The sequence below is a fragment of the Hipposideros armiger genome, unplaced genomic scaffold, assembly GCF_001890085.2.
Source record: "Hipposideros armiger isolate ML-2016 unplaced genomic scaffold, ASM189008v1 scaffold_656, whole genome shotgun sequence".
Classification (NCBI taxonomy): domain Eukaryota; kingdom Metazoa; phylum Chordata; class Mammalia; order Chiroptera; family Hipposideridae; genus Hipposideros; species Hipposideros armiger.
The window spans coordinates 425,429-442,283 of record NW_017732006.1 but is presented as its reverse complement, the minus strand read 5'-3'; the positions used below and the strand labels follow the sequence as shown (position 1 = coordinate 442,283).

Genomic DNA, 16,855 nt, shown 5'->3' with positions numbered 1-16,855 from the left:
CTAACAAACAAACCGGAAAACCCGGCTTCTAGTTGCTCTGGATTGGATATTTTAACAAAAGTGTGCTATCCACCTTTCTGTGCATGATACTAAAGGCAAAAATCATAAAGGGAAAGACTCATGCATTAATATCAATATTTTTTCAACTTCTATGTATCTACAAACATTCATAAATATGCAAAAACACACATACAAGGTATTTGTAATACAAGATAAAACTATGGTTTAATCTACCATATTTCCCCATGTATAAGACGCTCCCATGTATAAGATGCACCTTAATTTTGGGGCCCAAAATTTGAAGAAAAAATGTATTACATAAAGTTATTGAACTCAAATTTTATTCATCATAAAATTCATACAACTCCTCATCACTGTCAAAGCTCCCAACCATTAGCTTGTCCTCATCTGTGTCTGATGAGGAATCACTCTCTTCATATATTGACTCGTCTTCAGTTCCATCTATGGCATTTGAAATGCCACACTTCTTAGATGACTTGACAACGATCTACAACCACTGTATAAGACGCACCCAGTTTTCAGACGCCAAATTTTTTGAAAAAGGGTGCGTCTTATACATGGGGAAATACGGCATATGAATGTTTATAACAGCAGAAAATTAGAAATGATTGAAATGTCAATCAACAGACGATTGCTTAAATATATATTCTGAATATCCCTACAGTGAAATGTGAAGGCTTTTTTTTTTTTTTTTGTAAAATGCCAGGTAATGAATATTTTAGGCTTGTGGGCCATGAAGTCTCTTTTGCAGCTGCTCAATTCTGCAGTTGTAGCACATAAACATTTACAGACACTATGGAAGCAAAACAGCGTAACTGTGTTCCAATAAAACAAAACTCTATTAACAAAAATAGGTGCCTGCCCATACATTATAGTTTGCTGACCCCTGTCTTATACAATAATTTTTTTTTGTATAATATGTTTGAAAACTAAATATGTGTTTATATAGTATGTTATTTTATTAAATGTTTATATATGAAATTCTATAAATAAAACTGCATATAAGTATATATAATTATATATTAAAGTATTGTAATTATATATAAAATTATATTTATATTTTTATGTAATTAAAGAGAGAGTACAAACTAAAGAAAAAAAAAGCTTGGAATAATAGTACCAAAATGTTAACCTGGAGATTAAAATCCCAATTTAAAATTGTAAAATTATTTCCTAGTGTAAAATTTTAAACATTTTTATTTTTTGTACTAAATTTTTTAAAAAAACAACCATGTTTCAAACAATTTATGATACAAAAATGAAACATTTAAAAATGTACATATAAGCCTACTAGTCATGCACAACCATTTTTATTGCTCTGTGTTCCCTTTCAATCTTTAACAGCACTCCATGCTTGTCAAAGTATACGAGGTGTGATCAAACAATATGGTGAATGTTTAAATTAAAAAAAAATTTATTACAGCAAAAGATACATTGCCATTAGTCCCTTTCTAAATACCCCCCTTTCTTTGAACACACATATCCCATCATTCTTGTCACTTTCTGAAGCAGTTTTGGAAGTCCCCTTTTGTGTCTTTAGTTGCACTGTCATGGCTGCCTCGATGTCCTGAATCAAAATGTTTACCTGTCATTGTCAATTTGACTTTGGGGAAGAGCCAGAAGTCGCACAGGTGCCAGATCCAGTAAATACGATGGATGAGGATACATCGTAATATTTTTATTTGACAGAAATTGCTGCACCAGAAGCAATGTGTGACATGGAGCCTTTCCGTGTGGTCACAAAATACGGTGAATGCTGCTGCCAAGTGCCATCCAACAGAAAGGCAGGGATCTTCAATACTGGGAAGCTGCGCATCGAATCTTAGTAACAGTGTGTGGCAAGTTTCAACTTGTTCAGTGCAGTCAGTTGGTTGTGAGCTACGGTTGAGAGAAGGTGTGTTTTAGAGTGTGTCTTCAATCATCCTCCATCATGACAACACTCCGTGTCACACATCCCTTCTGGTATATGGCAATTTCTGTCTAATAAAATCATTATGGTTTGTCCCCTTCCACCTTATTTATCGGATCTGGTACCAGGCAATTTCTGGCTCTTCCCCAAAGTCAAAATGATCCAGGACATCAAGGCAGCCAGACCAGCACAACTAAAGACACTCTCAAAAAAAGATTTCCAGAACTGCTCCAGAAAGTGGCAAGAATGATGGGATAAATGTGTTTGAAGTGAGGGGGAGTATCTTGAGGGGGATTAATGGCAATGTGTCTTTTACTGTAATAAGTATTTTTTTATTTAAACATTCACTGTAGTTTGGGATCACACCTTGTATGTCTTTTCCTGGTTTTCTCTGCCTTATTCCTGTTGTATCCTCAGGGTCAGCAGTTTGCAATAAACACAGTTCAGTGAATATTAGTTGATAGTTATGATTATGATCATAGTGACAATGATGTGAAGTAGAGCAATTTTAGGTAACTTTTTAAATTAAGGAATCTAGGAGAAAACTAGCAATTGCAATCACAAATGTTACCGTCAAGTGTTATTTAAGAACCTTTGAGAAGGTTCTTGAATACCATGTTGAAACCTTCAGAACCTCTGTGTTTATATGTGATAGAACAGGTGATAGACACAAAAAGGTTCCTGGATATTGCTACCTCTATGTTTCTTACTGTAGCCCAATTGGCACAGTGGGAATGACTTTGGTGCTTCCAATAGCTGACAGAGCGATATGAAATGATCAAAGCTTCAGCTCGTAAATTACTCTTCTTGCTTTTGTCATCCAGAGTCTAGAGCCCCCAAAAAAGTACTCCTGAATCTGGTTCACTGCTGATGGTACAAACAATAAAATCAGAGGCTTTTTAAACCCTTCTGGGGGTTTATCAAAGTCCAACAGTTAATAACCAAGGTGAGTAATCTTACAGTAGTATAGTGTGATTCTATAAGCTGTATCATATGAGGAAGGAGTGGAGAAAAAATACTTTATATGGGAACAAGAGGCTGAACTCAAGAATTATCTTCATAGTATTGATTAGGTACCATAGGCTAATTATGACCTAATTGAATGCTCGAATTCTTTAATGATTGGGTTTTTTTATCTGGATTGTGGGCATTTTTACATTTTTATTAGAAACCAACAAACATAATGGTAAGCTTAAATATAGGCTTTCTTATAGCCAGCTTAGGTAGAGCTGAAAGAGGGCAGTTATTTGAATCATCTGCAAAAACTGATGGTTTTGTAGCTAATAATTAATCCCTCTGTTCCTCACATATTTTTTCTTAAAAACTTTGATGTTCTCTCTTTCCCCCAAAAAAACACCTCAGAACTACAGAAACACCTTCTCCCTACCTGCCAACAAAACAAAACAAAGGCTATGTAATCTGTTCCCTGGTGAGAGAAATAGTGCATACAGCAATGAAAATGTGAATACCACCTATTAGGTGTGCCCAATGCCTTCTCTCTTGTTTGCAACTCTTATTCATATGCCAAAATGGAGATAAAAAGATTTTAAATGGAAGGATTGTGCAACCACCACCCACATCTTCTCAAGCTTTGGTGGAAGCTTAAGTCTAAGGGAACATTTGGGATCCATTCTGCAAGTAGCAACTGGAATGTGTTAGCAGCCATTTTCATATAATGTGGGAACTGTTACAGCCCTTGAGTGGAACCATGGCTCATTTCCCTTTGTATTTCCGGTGCCTGGCCCAGAGTAAACGTTCAGTGAATAAGCTGGTCAAAGGTTCAGCTTGCTTTTGCCATCCCTCCTAAAAGTTTAGACGTACTCCTAAACCTGGTGCACCATTAATGGCACAATGAGTAAATCTGAGGCTCTACCTAAACAGCTATTGAATGAAACGTCTTACATATAAACTCCATCTTGACAGAAGTTTGATAAATTTCTGTGTTGTGACATTTGGAGGAAAAGTGTAGTCCCAAATATGTTAGGGGGGAAACGTAAATTATACAATCTCTGTGTAATTTGGCAATGACCATTAAAATAAATGCATATACCCTGTAACCCACTTCCAGGAATTCATCCTCCATAAAAACTCTCTCACATGTGCACACAGAAAAAAACAGTCATTGCAGCATTCTTTATACTAGCAAAAGAGTAGAAACACCTTAAATGTCCATGTATAAAGAAATGGTGAAATAAATTGTGGTGTATACATATGCATATAGTGGAATTCTGTGCTGATGTTTAAAATGAATAAGAATTATACCTACTACATAGAATGATCGCCAAGATATGGTTAAGTGAAAAAAGTCAGTATATATTCAATATGCTAAGATTATATAAATACACAAACAAAAATAGTTGAGGGAAGGGATGCTAATATATGCTTTTACTTGAAAAGACTGTCTCTGGAAAGTTACAAAAGAAACTGGTAACAGTGGTTTAATCCGGGATAAGAACTGTGGTATTTCGAGGATTAGAGGGAAGGAGACTTGCTTTTCATTGTTTTGTGTTGTTTCAGACTGTTTTGTGTTGTGTGCAGACTATCTACTAAAACTTTTTAAATAAAAATGTTCAAAAATAAACATCTTAAAAATAGTTTCCAAGGAGAATGCTTTTCAAAACTCACTGGCATACTGTGAATTATCATTTTGTATGAGAAAAAGTGGGGGGAGGGTGTATGTCTACATAATTACTTGTAGAAGCATGAACCATCTCTGATGAGAATAGGGTGGCTGTGGACTTGGATAGGAGACTTACTCCTGTTCATCTTTTTGTACCTTTTGATTTTAAAAAGTATATATAATAAAAATTAAAATAGTTGTTTTAAAAGTTTATTAGAACTGTAGAGAAAGTGGAAAGGTATTTTAGGAAATAAGAACAGCATGCTTTGTAGGGTCACACAGCCCTCGTTTCAGGTCTGGACTCTTTTAATAGCTGTATGATGTTGGGCAACTTGCTGAATCTCTGGGCCTTTTCTGTAAAACTGTCATGGGGATTACATGGAACATATTAGATATAAAGCACATTTTCTACCATAGCACACATTAAGAGGTCAGCAATTTGTAGTCATTGTTACATGGCAGATGAAATCTTTGTAATTCCAAAACGGTTTCAGGGGTTCTAAAATAGCAGTACAGGGCAAGAACCTTGGGACTCAGTTCAGTGTTGCTCCTTGGGCTGTGTAACAGCCCCATAACAAGGCTTTGACACTGTCCTACATCAGTGGGAAGTCCATGGCTTACCCTAAAGAGACCCAAGGTGGCACAATGCCACTTTACAACACCAATTGATTGAGTTAATGTTTCTCACTTGTTTTGTGATTTCTCACAAGAGCTATGTCAAATGAACACAGAGATTTTCAAAGTGTTAATGAAATAACTATAAAGACTTGTAAAATCCACGGAGCATCTAGCACTTCATCTCTTTTTTGTCTTTTCACATTATTGATATTATAATAAATCTGTTGGTATATTATAAAGTACCATCTATGACCAAATATAATTCATTTGCTTCTTTACTTAGGTCATATTATTTGAAATGGCTAGCAGATCTCATACTATTCTAATGGCAAACAGATGTCTGAATCTGGCTGATCATGCACCTATTGGTGAAAAACTCCAGACTCCGGATATGTATGCATCTTTTATCACCGTAGTATTTGCATGAGTGTTATATGTATTTTTGGAACTTTGATAACAGGCTCTGGTACTTACAACTCTTTATACAGATATACACACGAAAATTTTTACATTGAAATTTGCTTTTCATAATTGCTAATGGCATATATTTTGCAGCATGAAATAAAATAATTCAAAATAGACATATATTTTTGTGTTATTCTTCTTAACAAATGATAATCTGAACTTGTTTCCTAGCTTGCATTAATAACAGTTGCATTTTTTCCAACGCTGAACTTGATAAAGACTGAGACAGAGGACAAGATCAGTAACATTTTGTAATAACTATTGTATGTGATTCCACAAACTGAATTTTGATAAGAGCTGATGAAAAAAGGAGTGAGGCTGCAGCCTCATAGGAATTCTGGTGCAGCGTTACAGAAATGGAAGAGCAGCGACCCTGTGAGGCAAAACCAAGTGTTACACTCAGGTACACAGGAAATTCTTGATGCTTGCAGATTACAAAGGATTTCTGAAAGGGCACTTATTTTTACATACCTGGATTCAGTCAACCACAGAACTTATGTGCTGTGTGCTACATAAGTTTACACACATGTTACCTCAATATCTTTTATTTTTAGGTTGACACAAAATATGCTGGCTCGTGGGGGAAAATTGCAAGCTTTGATCATTTTGATAACTTATGACCTTGAAAGTTGACATACAGACAATAACCTTGAGTTCTTTTGTTTTCGTTGTTATTTTAATCTGACTAGCTCTCAGTTACATTAATGTAGGCTGAGCCAAGGTTTTAGAGAAAATGTTAGACTACAGTAAAGAAATATTAATATAAAAAAAACCTGAGATATTTTATATTTCACAAAGTAGATTCTGCTGGATCAGTATTTTTCGTTTAATGTTTGGCCTACCAGTTATTCTAATTATGGAAAATGGAAAAAAACCAAACCAAACTGCCACAGTATGTCTCTCCTCTAAGGAAACATTGTCATTGTTACTGTGGATGTGAAGTCCCTCAACATGTTTTCTTAGGGTGCTGAATAGGTTTTCCTTCTCAATAGTCCAAAACTCCAGCAATTCAGTACTTTAGGGACAATAATTTTAATGCCTTGTTACATTTTTTTGCTGATTAAAATTTATGAAGGGCTCAAGTGTGGGCTTTTATCTGCACTAATATGTGATAATCCCGATACATCAGATGCACTGTGAAGTTCTTGTCATTTGAAGTTTATTTCAATGGTTTATTATTAAAGAAGTGCCCAATGATACATCAAGAGAACAAGCTGAGCTGGTTATGAACGAATGATCTGTTTTTTTATTTTTCAAGATTACTAATGAAGCAAAACACTTTCTTTAAGTAAAAACATCATAGCATCGGGCTGGCCAGGTGGCGGGTTGGTTTAAGAGCTGGCTTGGGACGCCAGAGGGCCCCGTTTTGGATCCCACATATGAGGACCAGTGACACTGCCCTCTACAGCTAAGATGGTGAACAACAGCTCAACCTGAAGCTGGGCTGCCGAGAGTCGCCGGCGGTGGCATAGGCTGCAGCCCCTGCTGCAGTGGGTTGCCATGGGCTACCGTGTGTAGCCAGCAGCCAGCGTGAGTGGCCAGCATCCGCAGCGAGCGACTGTCCAGAAGCCGGCAACTGATCTGCCTTGCCTGGGAAGAGCGCAATGATGGTGCCAACTTGGGCCAGTGAAGCAACATCCTCCACAACTAGACTGAAGAACAAAAAGGACAGCAACTTGTCTGTTCCCCTTCTCCCAATTCCCCAATAAAAATATTTTAAAAAACAAAACAAAACAAAACATCTTAGCATGGCTTTCCAGTATTTCGGCAAGCTGTCTCTGTGTTTTCAGGTTGAAGATTCCCTGTGCTCTCCAGTATATTCTCTGTGAGAGGAGACAATCTTAGCATCTCAAGGCTCCCGAAGGCTATGAATGTGGTCCTCACTAACCCTGCCGAGCTGTTTTGTTTTCTGATGAACTCTGAACTAGTGGAACAAATATTTTGCTCTCTTCAGCCCAGACAGTATCTTATTTCTACAGCACAGGAGATGTTAGAGATAGTATTGCTGAGATAGACATGTGTACACATATGTATGTATATATTAAATCTATTTATATATATATATATGTGAACTCTATGCATATACATATATAAAATCTATTTTACTTGTTCAAGAAGTATATATTTAAATGGTAAATTGATATAAATGAATTACTGTGTAGTGTAAAAAAATTACCTCTTCACTGTTTAATTATTACCAAAGTAGCACATGTTTTATAATTCTTCAGCTTTATTAGTTAAACAAAACATAAAAATATATAGTGGAAATAAAAATACTTTTGGAATTTGACATGCATCTACAGTGAAAGCTTTAATCATGGAAGCAACAGTTAACATAGAGTAGTTAGGTGCACTGTGCTAGATGTGTTATATGCATTATCTCAGGGGTCAGTGAACTCCTTCTATACAGGGGCCTGATAGTAAATATGTTCTCCAGCTTAGTGGGCCACACAGTCTCTGTCCTAACTACTCAACACTGCCCATATACATGCAGAGCAAAACCAACCATAAATGAATAAGCTTGGCTATGTTCCAATGAAACTTAGTTTATAGTCACTGAAATGTGAATTTCATAATTTTCACATGTCACAAAATATTATCCTTAAAAATATTTTTAAAATCTGTTGAGAAATCGAATAGTCATTCTTAGCTTACAGGCCATTCAAAAACAGAAAGCAGGTTATATTTGGCCCTGGACCCATAGTTTGCTGACTTCTGTATTATCTCATTGGGTTAGTGGGGTTTCCTGAATGACCAGGTATATGGAGATTATACTGTCAAGGAATGGGAAAGAGTTTTCTCACTAGCCTTGTTCCCTGTCCTACTATCAATCATTTTCTGCCTCACGGCTGTCACGGAGACGGATGGGGCTTTATTCAATTGTGTTTAAGGTTGAAAGCAGCTCCTACATGTCTAAGCTCTAGACAAACCAACTTAACTTCAAGCAACTGCAAGAATATACAACTGATGTTGAGGGTTTGAGCTGGAGTGACATGACCAGAATTGGGTGTTTTTATAGTTCAAGCTGCCTAGAATGTCGCCAAGCACCAAAGCGACAAGTTGTTGCAGTAACCCCTGGAAGAGACAATGGAGATCTTGACTGGGCTGGCAGAAACAGGGGACTAAGAACAGTATACATATTAGAGGTGTATTTAGGATTAGGTTCTAGCTTGGATAAGGATTCATTACATTGTTTTACACCTGTCTCGCAGGATAAAAGAGATGATACTTTAAAAGTAATTTTTAAAGCACTACTTAAATTTGGTTACAATAGTATATCTTTTCCCTTTTAATTATTAATGCCGTTTTAAAAAGTACTGGATCTCATCGGGTTGGCTAATTTGCTGATTTCCTACCCAAAGTGGAGCATAACATTTTTAGTTTTTAGCATAAAACTTAGTTGGAAATACTTTTTCTGAACCACAAAAACGTCTGCATTCATCACACTCCAAAACCGGGAATCAACGTGTGGAGACACTTTGAATTTCCAGGCAATTTCCAGAGGTTTATCCTGCTCGCTACAGCGCTTTCCCACCGTTCCTCCGCGCCCGGCAACACCCCTGGACCCGCCCCCGACACTTTCCTCCTTGGTGTAAGGCTCCCACTGCCCCATCTCCCGCCTACTCGGGTAGCTCCGCCTCCTTCAGCTCAGCTTCCCAACTCCTTCCCTTCTTCCGTCGCTTTCCCCTCTCCCCGCCTCCACGGCTGCCTTCCATTGGCTAAACTGGCGGCGCCGCGGCAGAGATGCCCCAGATCCCAGTTCTAATTGGCTGACGGGTAACGGGCCTCTTGTGATTGGCTGATAGGAGCAGACAGCATGTGTGACTGCGCACCGGGTGTGTGGACGCCGCTTTGTTGCCTAGAGGGGGGTTACGATAGAAGTTAAGGGGGTCAAGAGGCTAGCACTTAACACCTGCAGTCGCGGCCTTTGCAGGCACGTCGCCGGGTAGTTTTCATCGTGGGAGTAGAGCCGACAGCAGCCATGAGCGGCGGCGTGTACGGGGGAGGTGAGTGCAGCTGAACTAAAGAGCGCGCCGTTTTAGCGTGCAGGGTTTACAACCGCCGCCCCCAGTCCTCTCCGCTCCTCCCCTCCGCGGTGGTCTCTTCCGGTCCCCAGGTCTCGGGACTCCGGCTTCCCCTCTCCATCCCCGCCCGGCGCTCTGCCCGCCCCCGGCGCCCACCCGGCTTTCTGAACGCGCCTCTGTCGCCGGGAGTCGCCGCACCCTGAGGTCCTTTCCAGCCTTGGTACCCGGAGAAGCGGGTTTGGGGGATGCGCGCCGGCATCGGGGCTGGGAAGGCAGTTGTGTCCTGGGGGCCGGCCCCCTGAGCCCCGGCTTGAGTGACCTGTCCCACGGTCGCATCTCTCCCAGTGTCTCCTAACTCGGTTATGTCGGGGTGTGCGCGCGTGTGTGTTTAAACTTGGGAAGTCCCTGCATTTGCGGGGGGATTTCTGCAACGCCCGGTAGATGGCAAAGCGAGCGCGATAGGTAGAACTGATTGGAAGAGTGACGGCCACTCAGGACGCAGCCTGCTCTCCGTCTGCGCTCAGCGCTCCTGCTGCCTCACACCTTTCAGAAACTCCTGCGTATTTGTTGGCTGGATTGTCCAAATTACTCGTGCGCGTGTGTGTTCGGGATTAATTTAGGAACACATGTGTTTTAAGAATGCTTTCCGTGGGTAGGCTGTGGTGTAGTAGAAAGATTACCACGGGCCTGGAAGTTAACACAGCCCCTGGTTGTAATATCAGCCTCACCAATTCGTTTAGCGCTTTGGCCTTGGGCAGGTGACTTAACTTTTCTCAACTTCAGGCTTCTCATTTATGGAATGATAATTCCCAGCCAGTGTGTGGTTGTGAACGTTAAATGAGATAATACTATACTTGCTCCTCTAAGTGAGGTTCATGAATCAATAGTTCAGCATCCCTAGCAACCTATTAGAATTGCAGAATCTCCAGCCCCACTGTAAGACTACTGAATCAGAGCCTCCATTTTTACAGATTGTTTAGATGGAACGCAGATGTATATGATTTATATTTTGTGTTCGTGTTTTGATGAGTTAGAGAACAGGAGACAAACCCAAAAGGTTATTGTGCCTAGTAAGGATGCTGTTTCTGAAAAGGATGGCATTCTAATTGGTAGGAGATAAAGTTTTCAAGATTCTTAGTGTTTGGAGTGTAGCTTGAGTCTCTTCTGAGGCGGTAGGCTGACCCTCGCTCCTGCCATACCCGTTGATGCTCTTGGTTTTGATTTCTCAAACACCAGAGTCCGTAGTTTCCCGTTTTACTTTGGAGAAAGACTGATGGGTCTTCCTGATTTACCTCTTCCTTATCTGAAGATGGAATTCTTACAGGAAAACTGGATCTGCGTGCCTTTGCCTCCTAGAGACTGGTAGACTCTATTTTGACTTTCAGGTTCACAGATCCAAGGGCTTAGAGACTTTCCATTGAGTATTTCTGTACAAGGCGTTTTTTAATATGACTAAGGTAGAATGGATACTAATATCGCCAGCAGCTAACATTTATTGAATGCATACTGTGTACCAAGAACTGTTACAGAGGCTTTTAATGCGTTGCATTTAATACTTGGATTAACTCAGTTAATCCACAACAACTATAGGAGGAGGTGGTACTACTATCCCCATTTTACTGAAGAAGAAAATGAGGTACAGAAAAAAATTAAATAATCAGTCCAAAGTTATGTAACTTCCTCATAAGGAACAAGAATCTCTAGAATGAAGAAAAGGCGTTTCTGTAAAAACTGTTACCATTTAAAAAGAGTTTTTTGGTTACTTTTCCATAAGTCGTTTTTCAAGTGTATAACCACAGCATATTCACGTGTGGTTTAGGTATTCAGAATTAACATCCTCTTTTTCATTTGCTTATGTAGAGGAATAGATGTTAAAGCTTATTTCACTTATGAAGTATTTTAAACTCACAAAAGTAAGTATATGGTTTTGTGTTTGCGCTATCACTGTATGTACGGCCATTATATATAGTAGGTCACATTTTCCAAAGGGTTTGCTGTGGGAAGCAACCAAACCTCCCACTTAAATTTTGTGTAATTAACTTTGTAAAGTGTATTGTTAACTTGTGTACTTATTAAATTAGTTTAAATTTTAGTTTAAATTTTGAAATTTATGGCTGTCTTTTTCCAATAGTTATTTCTGACCAGATCAGACACTGATTTTTAGCCTTAGGCATAATGCATAATTCATCCAGATTTCTGTACTTTCTAACTGGTTTCTGGGCCTACTCATTGCTCTTGCAGTCATCTTTAATGCTACTCCTCTACTTCAGACTCCTTTGTGTGATAAACAGGTATGCTACCCACCCAACTTTGATAAATTGTTAGTTGCATCGTTTCTGCACCTTTAAATCTCTAAGCTTAAAATTTTCTTCAAATCCTCTTCCCCGTGAGTTGAGGCACACTTATCTATACAAAAAATAAAAACAATCTCCCCACCTCTCCCCAAAGTCATTAGCCTCCAGTATTGTATCGGAATGCTTTAAGATCAGGTTAGAAGATTGCCATTGCTTTGTGCTTTCTCAGAAAAATCACATCACCCTTACACTTGAAAGCCATTTACTTGGGGGGAAAATCATGAAAACAGTCAAAAACATGGAGACAGCAGCATTTTTAGTATAAAAGGGAATAAATCCTTGAGGGTCTTTATCTATTAGATTGCATCCTAGTTTTTAAATATCCAGACTTCTGAGGTGATAATATTTAAGCCTCCTATCTCTCTCTTTGCCATTCTCCCATACCTTGGTGTTTGGCTTTTAACAAAACAAGGTACAGGAAATAGATGTGTCTTTCTTCCTTAAAAAATGGGGGAAATCAGCAGATGTAAAATTCTAAGAATCAGACATTTTACTCAAATTACAATTCTATGCCCAGTATACCTTACTAATTAAGACAGGAAACTAACTGATTTGTTAGATTTTTTATTTGTTTATTTAACAACAAATTGGTGTGCTTGTTATGTACCTCTGACTTCAAGAAGCTCTCATCTTATAGATGAGTCACTCAAGTAAATAGACACCATAACTCCATTAATTTTTAGTTGTATATTTTTCCCCACCCTTAAAAAGCTGAAGTTGGAATATTTCTCAATATTGATGGCGTGGCAGAGTTTATTTGGGAGCACGTTTTTTTCTTATAGGTGCATGAAATAATGGTGCGTCTTATAGTGTCTTACATTAATGAGAATGTGTAATCCATTCAATGAAGTATGTTGAGTGATGATAATACACAGAAGGTACAAAGATAGCACAGACAGAAAAGTTATTAACTCAGCATGGGGCAGTCAGGGGAGTTTATAAGAGAGCCTATGGGGATAATGGAAGAGGAGTGGACAGGGACAGCATACGCACAGGTTAGCTGAGTGAGAGTACATGGCGTGTTTAGTGACTGCGTATTATTCAGTTATGCTAGTGTATGAGGTGGGAAGTGAGACTGCTGCCAGATTTTGCTAGGTCTTAAATATCAGCTGGTTAGAATGATAATGAGAAACTACTGAATGATTCTTCTGTTTGTTTTCATTGCAAGACTTATGTTCAAAATTACAGTTTGAAAGATCACAGTGCAGGAGTTTAAGAGGACGATGGAGAAGGTGAAGAGATACTGTAGGGAATTGTAGCAGTACCCTGTGGGGATAAGGCAGCAACAATGGTATTAAAAATGAAGGGATTTGGGAAATCTTTAACAGAAATATTTGGCAGAAATCGATGAGGGGTTTGAAAAATGAAGGCTTTCACAATTCTGAAAAACTTCAGAGGTATTTGCCTATGATAATTGGGGCCACTGTGATAAGCAGTGCTGAGATTAGGTTAGGCAGGATGGGGAAAAGAAAACTGTGCTCCAGATATGTTGAATTTGAGGTACCCATGGGACATCAGGTAGAATTGATGTTGATGTACAATAAGAAGTTCAAGATACAGATTTAGGTGAAGTTGAGGGCTTGAGAGAGAGATTTGAGATTGGAATTATTAGTATTTAGGCAGAAGTTGAGGCTGTAGGAGTGATAATTTTAACCTACTTCATAAAGTAGTTGTGAAGAGTGAGTGGGAAAAATCTTCAACACTCAGCACTAGCCTTTTACAGGGTCCTGTGGCCACATCTTTCTTAAATGTCTAGTACTGTCATGTTATCTTGATTCAATACAAGCAGAAAAAAGTATTCTCTCTATTTACTTTTTCATTAAATGTCAATTATCAAGGGATTCCAAACATGAGCTTAAGTTCTCCCCTCAGCTGCAGGAAACTTTTTAAAAATTATTTTCCCAAGTTTATTGAGATAATAATTTACATATACATGGTGTCAGTTTATGTCCAATGTATTGATTTGTTTGTTTTAATTTTTTTCTTTATTTTTCAATTACAGTTAATTCAGCTGCAAGGAACTTGAGTGTTGAAAACTGATGTGTGCATATTTTGGTTTTAGAAAAATAGTATTAAAATGATTATATAAACAAAGTGGTGTGGAGTTAATTCAGGCATGGAAGATAGAGCATTTTAACTGGTTTCTGGGGATAGTTCTAACAGGTACAATTACAGGTGGAAAAATAAAGAATATGTTTCCTGATATATCTGAATATGGGACTCTTACGATGTTTAGCTGTTGAGAGAGAAGGCTAAAAAAGGGAAGTTGGGACCAAATTGGGGAGGGCAGGGACTGAATACAAAGTGAAAGTATCTTAACTATTTTGTAGGCAGCAGAGAGTGTTTTTAGCAAAAGAGCAACATCAGTTGTGTGTTTTAGGAAGATGCTTCTGAATATTGCATTGCTTGTAGGGGATGTTGATTACTTAAGCCAGTGAGGTAAGGAGGGCACGGAAAAAAATGGAAAGTTTGAGTCTTAGAACAAGAGGCCTTGACAACTGATGAGTGAGGGGTGGATGCAAGGAAGATGACAGATTTTTAGCCTGGCTAATTGAGTTGGTGGTCCCAATAACTGGGAATAGCCTGAGAATGAGGAAAGAAAATGATGGTTGTCTTGAAGACACAAAAAATTTTACAGTATTTTATTTGATCCTCACAGAGATCACAATTGTCAAAAACATAACTTTCCCAAAGTCATTTGTATTTTTAAAATTGGCCGTTGAAACCTGAGCTTTACGTAATTAATACCTAATTGAGAAGTTCCAGGCTTTAGAGAGTGATGGAAGATAAATATTTTCGTGGCAAGAAGGTCTGAGTTCCCAGAATCCTGGCAATCACCTGTTTGTAGGCAATGTTCCCCCTAATATGTTTAGATTGTAAGCAGATGGCTCTACTACATCAACAAATCACGAAGGCTCAGAATATTTAAAGAGCTGTGGAAGACAAAGGGGCCACATACTAAACCTGACAAGCTCAGCAGAGGCCTGCATGGTGGGCCTTACAAACTCAAAGACCAAAAGTAACTAAATAGGATGGTCTGAAGATTAAAATTCCTAACTAAAAGAGAGTCATGGTGGGTAGTCATGTCCTATAGGAGCCTGTAGCTTCATTGACAAAGGCCAATCTTTACCTTAAGTGAGCCTGTCTATTGTCTTTTTGAATCTAAGATAACATACCTTTGAAATGTCTGAGTAGTATCCTTTGCTAGACCCCTCAGGCACAACATATATACCAGAGCAGGAGACCACAGAACTCCACATTGTTATCTTGCTTCTCACATACCATCTCTATGTGCTATAAATGTTAATTATTAGCTATCCTGTACCCACCAATGTAAAAGAAGTATGTGTATCTCCTTTTTACTTTTTATCCAATCCCAGAGATTTCTCTGCCTTGTTTTCTCCTGCCCTCTTAATCTACCACCAATTAATTTCATGTAACCTTCCTTATGTCTCCTCCTTTTATTCTAATGTATAAAGTAAGCTGCAAAACTGCCATTCTCGGGAGCATTTTCTCAATTCATAGGGATTCTGCTTCCCAGCAATTGTCATCAGTTTGGCTCAAACTCATAAAAATTCTCTACAGGTTTGGGCATTTCTTACAATGACAGTGTAGTGCTATTAAAGAAAAAGAAACAAAACAAAAACACAGGTCCAAAATGGTGTCACTGCTGCTAAAAGGACGTAATACCAAACCTAGATTTAATACCTGATCTAATTGTAGTTTCACCCTCTCCCAGGAACATTATCTTAACCAGTATGGAATTTTCTGGTCAAGCACTAGTAAGGTAAAGTCCCATTTGGGCCCTCTTCATTCACCCATAGAAAGAAGAGTCATTCAACTTAATGAAAACTCTCTCCCTTCTCTTCCACCAAAGAAAAGATACCCTACCCAAAAACAACCCTTTCTTTTTTTTTTGTTAATAACTCCCTTAATACCCTCGCCCAATAAAATCCTTCTATTTTGTACAACTCCTTGGAGTACCCTTCTAGTTGCTAGATGGGATGCTGCCTGATTTATGAATCGCATAATAAAGCCAATTATATCTTCAAATTTAGGTTCCTGAATTTTTTTAGCAGTATCTACAGTAACAGTGTAACAGTAAAATGCTTGGCCTCTCTGACTCCATCTTGTTCAAACCTGTTTTGTTCTCATGGCCTTCAGGTTAATAGCTCTGCTTAGTCTTGCATATAGACATGCTAATCTATATGGAAGAATTCTGCTTGAGAGGAGTTTTAGAAAAACAGCCCCTTACAAGAAGGTGCCTCTCCTAAGGATATAATGGAAGTATGCAAAAATAATATTTTTTTAATAAAAAATTTACAGGCACCTAGACCAGACTCACATTAACTTGTGTCAACAGACTAAGAACACAGAAGTTTCATAGTCTTCCTCAAGCTACTGCTGGCTCTCAGATGTCTGTGGTCATCAATCACCTCTTGCCCCTCCCATTTCCCCTTCCTATGACATAAAAAAGTCTGAACTTGTACTTTCTTTAGATGGATTTGAGGCACCACTAGGTCTCCTATCTTTTCAGTTGGTACCGTCTCGATCAATAACCCTTTCCTACTCCAAACTCTTGACATTTTGAGTTTTGGCTTTTTGAAGCATCTGGCACATGGACTTTGGTCCAGTAACAGCTGTATTAGGGGGCAACAGTTGACATAAAGCAATTACAGGAACTGTGCTAGATGTGTTACATGCATTATCTCAGGGGTCAGTGAACTCCTATACAGGGGTGTGATAACAAATATGTTCTCCAGCTTAGTGGGCCACACAGTCTCTGTCCTAACTACTCAACACTGCCCATATACATGCAGAGCAAAACCAACCATAAATGAAT

General features: G+C 38.6%; 1 protein-coding gene across 1 annotated transcript in view; it reads left to right on the top strand.

Annotated features, from left to right (window-relative positions):
• The first annotated feature begins 9,421 nt into the window (after positions 1–9,421).
• ACTL6A (actin like 6A) overlaps positions 9,422–16,855 on the top strand; it is a 34,428-nt gene continuing 26,994 nt past the window's right edge. Inside the window, exon 1 of the mRNA XM_019626089.1 lies at positions 9,422–9,640. Coding sequence (XP_019481634.1) covers positions 9,616–9,640 — 25 coding nt within the window. The 5' untranslated portion in view covers positions 9,422–9,615. The remainder of the gene's footprint in view (positions 9,641–16,855) is intronic.